The sequence below is a fragment of the Sceloporus undulatus genome, chromosome 2, assembly GCF_019175285.1.
Source record: "Sceloporus undulatus isolate JIND9_A2432 ecotype Alabama chromosome 2, SceUnd_v1.1, whole genome shotgun sequence".
Taxonomy (NCBI): Eukaryota; Metazoa; Chordata; class Lepidosauria; order Squamata; family Phrynosomatidae; genus Sceloporus; species Sceloporus undulatus.
In genome coordinates this window covers 229608094-229612445 of record NC_056523.1, presented here as the reverse complement: position 1 = coordinate 229612445, position 4352 = coordinate 229608094, and the positions used below count along the sequence as shown (strand labels likewise).

General features: G+C 42.7%; 1 protein-coding gene across 1 annotated transcript in view; it reads left to right on the top strand.

The window, feature by feature from the left end:
* Positions 1-1816: 1816 nt before the first annotated feature.
* LOC121923450 (alpha-2-macroglobulin-like protein 1) overlaps positions 1817-4352 on the top strand; it is a 9606-nt gene continuing 7070 nt past the window's right edge. The window contains exon 1 of the mRNA XM_042453887.1: positions 1817-1873. Coding sequence (XP_042309821.1) covers positions 1868-1873 — 6 coding nt within the window. The 5' untranslated portion in view covers positions 1817-1867. The remainder of the gene's footprint in view (positions 1874-4352) is intronic.

The following is a 4352-nucleotide window of genomic DNA, read 5'->3' as shown; positions in this document are numbered from 1 at the left end:
TTATGGTTAGGAAATCACAATCAACGCATCCCCAACAGATGGCCATCCATCCCCTGTTTAAAGACCTCCAAGGAAGGAGACGCCACTACACTTCAAGGAAGTGTGTTCCACTGTCGAACAGCCATTACTGTCAGGAAGTTCCTCCTAATGTCGAGGTGGAATCTCTTTTCCTGGAGCCTGCATCCATTGTTCCGGGACCAGTTCATTGCTCCCTCCTCAATATGACATCCCTTCAAATATTTAAACAGGGCTATTATATCACCTCTTAACCTTCTCTTCTCCAGGCTAAACATCCCCAGCTCCCTTAGTCGTTCCTCATAGGACATGGTTTCCAGACCCTTCACCATTTTAGCTGCCCTCAGTCCCCCATTCATGTACTAACCAGACCTTTTCTCAGATGATGCCCACCTGGGCACTCCTGTACTTCCACCCATTATTTTGCTTCCATTATGTGGTTCTATTAAGCAGAATCCTAGTTATCACTATTGATAACTATTGATATTGATAGAAATAGGGATTGCAGCCAGGAAATCAGAAGAAGATTAAGAATGGGGAGGGTAGCTATGGAAGAACTAGAAAAGAGCCTAAAATGCAAAAATATACAATTGAGCCCAAAAGTTAGAATCATAGAAGCCACTGTATTCCTTATTACCGTGTATAGCTATGAGAGCTGGACAGTTAGGAAAGAAGATAGGAAGAAAACCAATTCATTTGAGCTGTAGTGCTGTAGAAGAGTGCTGAGGATCCCATGGATGGCCCAAAAGGCAAATAAATGGGCCCTAGAGCAGATCAAGCCAGAAATCTCTGTGGAAGCCAAGATGACAAAACTTAGGCTGTCATACTTTGGACACATCATGAAAAGGCATGGCTCACTGAAAAAAACAATAATGCTAGGAAAGGTGGAGGGAAACAAAAAGAGAAGAAGACCACATGCTAGATGGAGGGACTCTATTAAGGAGGTCATGGGTGTGAATGTTCAGGAGGAACTAAGCAGAGCAGTGGAGGACAGGGGTCTTGGAGATGTCTCATTCACAGGGTTGCCATGGGATGAGATTGACTGGAGGGCAGTTAACAACAACAAAAGTGATCACTTGTTTGCCTGCACCACCTTCATCCATCCATCCTGTTTCTCTACACAACTAAATAAACATTCCACAATACATCCACACATTGAATACTTCACATTCACTACTATAACAAGCGTAACACTGACTTCTTGTGTCCCTGAGTTTCCAAAACCTGATTCACTTATTATTCTTGCCTTCTGATTTTTGTAATTTTCTTGTAACTTAAACAGTGACTTTATTTCCATGATTCAAAAATGAAATTATCTTTATTAACCATCAGCACCTTGTCCTTTGTTATTCTGTCCAACTGGATCTGCAAAAGGTTACAACCTGGAGTCTGCTGGAAAGAAGTTGTAAATGATTATATATTGATTATAAAGAAGACAAGAGTACTGCCAATTCTATGGCTTTTCTGGCTTAGGTGCCACAGTGTCTGGAATAAGGCTGTGTCATAAACTGAACTGTTAAGGAGGTACTTTTTTGCTCAGTGTTATGAATCAAAAGTATTTGGAAGCTAATATCTGTAGCAGAGCAACATTAAATACTGAAACAGTGGCTATATTGGGTTTGATCCGACCAAAAATAAATTGGCTTGTTCAGTAGAAATATATGCGCTGGCTTTTCTCTTTCCCTTTCTCCCATGTTTCAAGTAAGAGGTCAGCATTTTGCAACTGGTAACAATCGTTGCAAAATCTGTGGATCCAGAGGTGCTGAGAGTGCAGTTCTGCTAATGCAACTGCAGTGAGATGTTTGGGCATTCAGCAAAAGCCCAGCTGTGCTAGCATGTGAAGAAGGTCTCCATGCTGGTAGGGCACACCAGACTGTGTATAAGCTGGTTGCAAAAGGGAACCTGGAGGAAAGGGTGACAGGAGGCAAAAAGGGGAAATCAGGGTGACTGACGGGGGCTGCAAAGGGCTATCAGAGGGAGGGGGTAGTGGAGAAAGTGATGATGGAGGAGGAGGAGGAGGAGGAGGAGGAGGAGGAGGAGGGAGCCAGGGCAGCTCCCAGAGGGAGGAGAGGGTCGGAAGGAAAGAGGAGGAGGAGCATTGCCAATGGAAATTGGGCTGCGGGGCCAAGCTGGAGGAGGGATGTAGGGAAATCAGGCTGTAAAATCAGGCTTTTATTTTTGACAATTTATGCGCATGATTTTTTGTCTGTGTGCTTGCTTGTGCTACTTTTATTTCCTATTGCTCCTGGATTATTATTTTTATTTTTATTATTATTATTAGTGTTATATGAGGATGCTACAGTCAGAATGCCTGCGCTGCATTTCCCTTTTATTCCCAATTGATTCCATGGGTCAGTTGGAACTGACAGGTCACTCTCTCTCAGCCTCAGTGGAAGGCAGTGGCAAAGTGTAAGCAGGAGGAAAGGGGTCAGTTCAGTTCAGGTCAAAGGCAGGGCACGAACGGAGCTCCCATCAGGCACCTTCTCCCTTTTTTTATTTTTTTAAAAATTATTTTAAACAAAATATTGCATGGTGTTTTTTTTTGCTTGAGGCAGGTACAAAGATGGATAGAACATGGCTAGCTGCTGCTGGTTCACTTTCCCTTTCATTTGCTGGCTCCCAGCAAAGGGGAAATGTTACAATGGGGAAGACTTGCGAATGGAATAGTACAATTCGAATGTTACATTTGTTGCTCTTGTCAATTTGACCAATTGGCAAAATGATACATGTTTTTGCTACTGTCTCTAAGGAATTCAGGGGTAGCTGCTTTTAAGAGGGGAAAAATGCATGGCAATCGCATCCTTTTCTGGCATTTCCGAGGTGAGGAATTTATTATTAGTATTAGTATTAGTATTAGTATTACTACATTTCTAAGAGGAATTCTGGGGTGGCAAGGAGGGGGGAGATACAGGATGCATTGGCTTGCATTTTGGGTTTGAAAATGGGGCCAAGGGCAGATCATAACCTGCACTGACCCAAATACCCAAAACATACAAACACACACAAGAGGTTTTTAAACTTGACAGAATCTGCACATTCTGGTGCCTGGCTCTTTAAAAAAAAGGAGGGGGGAGCACACTTCCGTTGCCCCAATGAGTGCTGCAAACGTCACCTATGACGATCGCTTGATTGACAACAGGTTAAACCTGATTTCTGAAGAAGGCATTCGGATTAAAATGCCCCTCAATTTGTAGTGGGCACTCGCATACGGAGAGATTTGGGAGCCCCCCCCCAGGACGTAGCCAGGATTTTGGGAAGGGGGGGTCAAGACTAAGTGCCACCATTTTGAGAGGCTAAGAGCCCCCCCAAGACACAAAAAGAGGGTCGAGCGTTTACCCGCAACACCTTGATGGCACCACTTTAACTTCCGTTATGGCTTCGTGCAATGGAATCTTGGGAACTGTAGTTGAGTCATCTGTCAGGTGCCACAACAAACTACAAATCCCAGCATTTCACAACATGGAGCCAAGTGCAGTTAAAGTGGCATTAAACTGGATTATTTTTTCAGTGCAGATGCAAACTGAGTCCTTCCTCTGAAGGTGTTTACATCAGATAAATTCAGCTCGATAAAGCAAAGTGCAGCTGCTCAAGCAATGAGCGGCAGCCACTCTGTTCATGCTCAGAGGCACTCTGCTCATGCTTTGAGATACTGTATTCCAACATCTGAGCTGAGCTACGAACCCAGGCTGCATCCACACATTTCATTCCCACTTCCAAGAGGGGTTTTTAATTTTGAGACACACACACACACACACACACACCTTTTAATTCCAAGACCTACCTATGTATCTATCTATCTATCTATCTACCATAATTTTTAATTCCAAGCCATTATACGTTCCTTTCTTTTTATATTAAACAAACCCCTTTAAGAGAATCCTATTTTGGGAGAAAGGCAGGGTATAAAATCAATCAATACAAAATTATTGTGCAATAGTCCATCAGTGCATGGCTTGCATTATAAGACTTTATACCTTTATACATTTAAAAACAATTAAAATCACAGTAGGCTCAGAGTGCTACAGAATCATGGAATCATAGAGTTGGAAGAGACCCCAAGAAGGGCCCTGATCCAGTCCAACCCCATTCTGCCATGCAGGAACTCCCAGTCAAAGCATCCTCAACAAATTATGTAATGGAGGTGTCCATCTGCATTGTAGAAAGATATACTATAGATTAATGCTATGGAAAATCACCACCTTGAGTCTGTATATTGGGAGAAAGGCGGGATATAAGAAAATAACAACAACAACAATATCTGGATATTGTAGTTTTGTGAGACATTTAGCATTCTTTGTCAGGAAATCGCAGGATTTTCCATAGCATTAAAGCAGTGT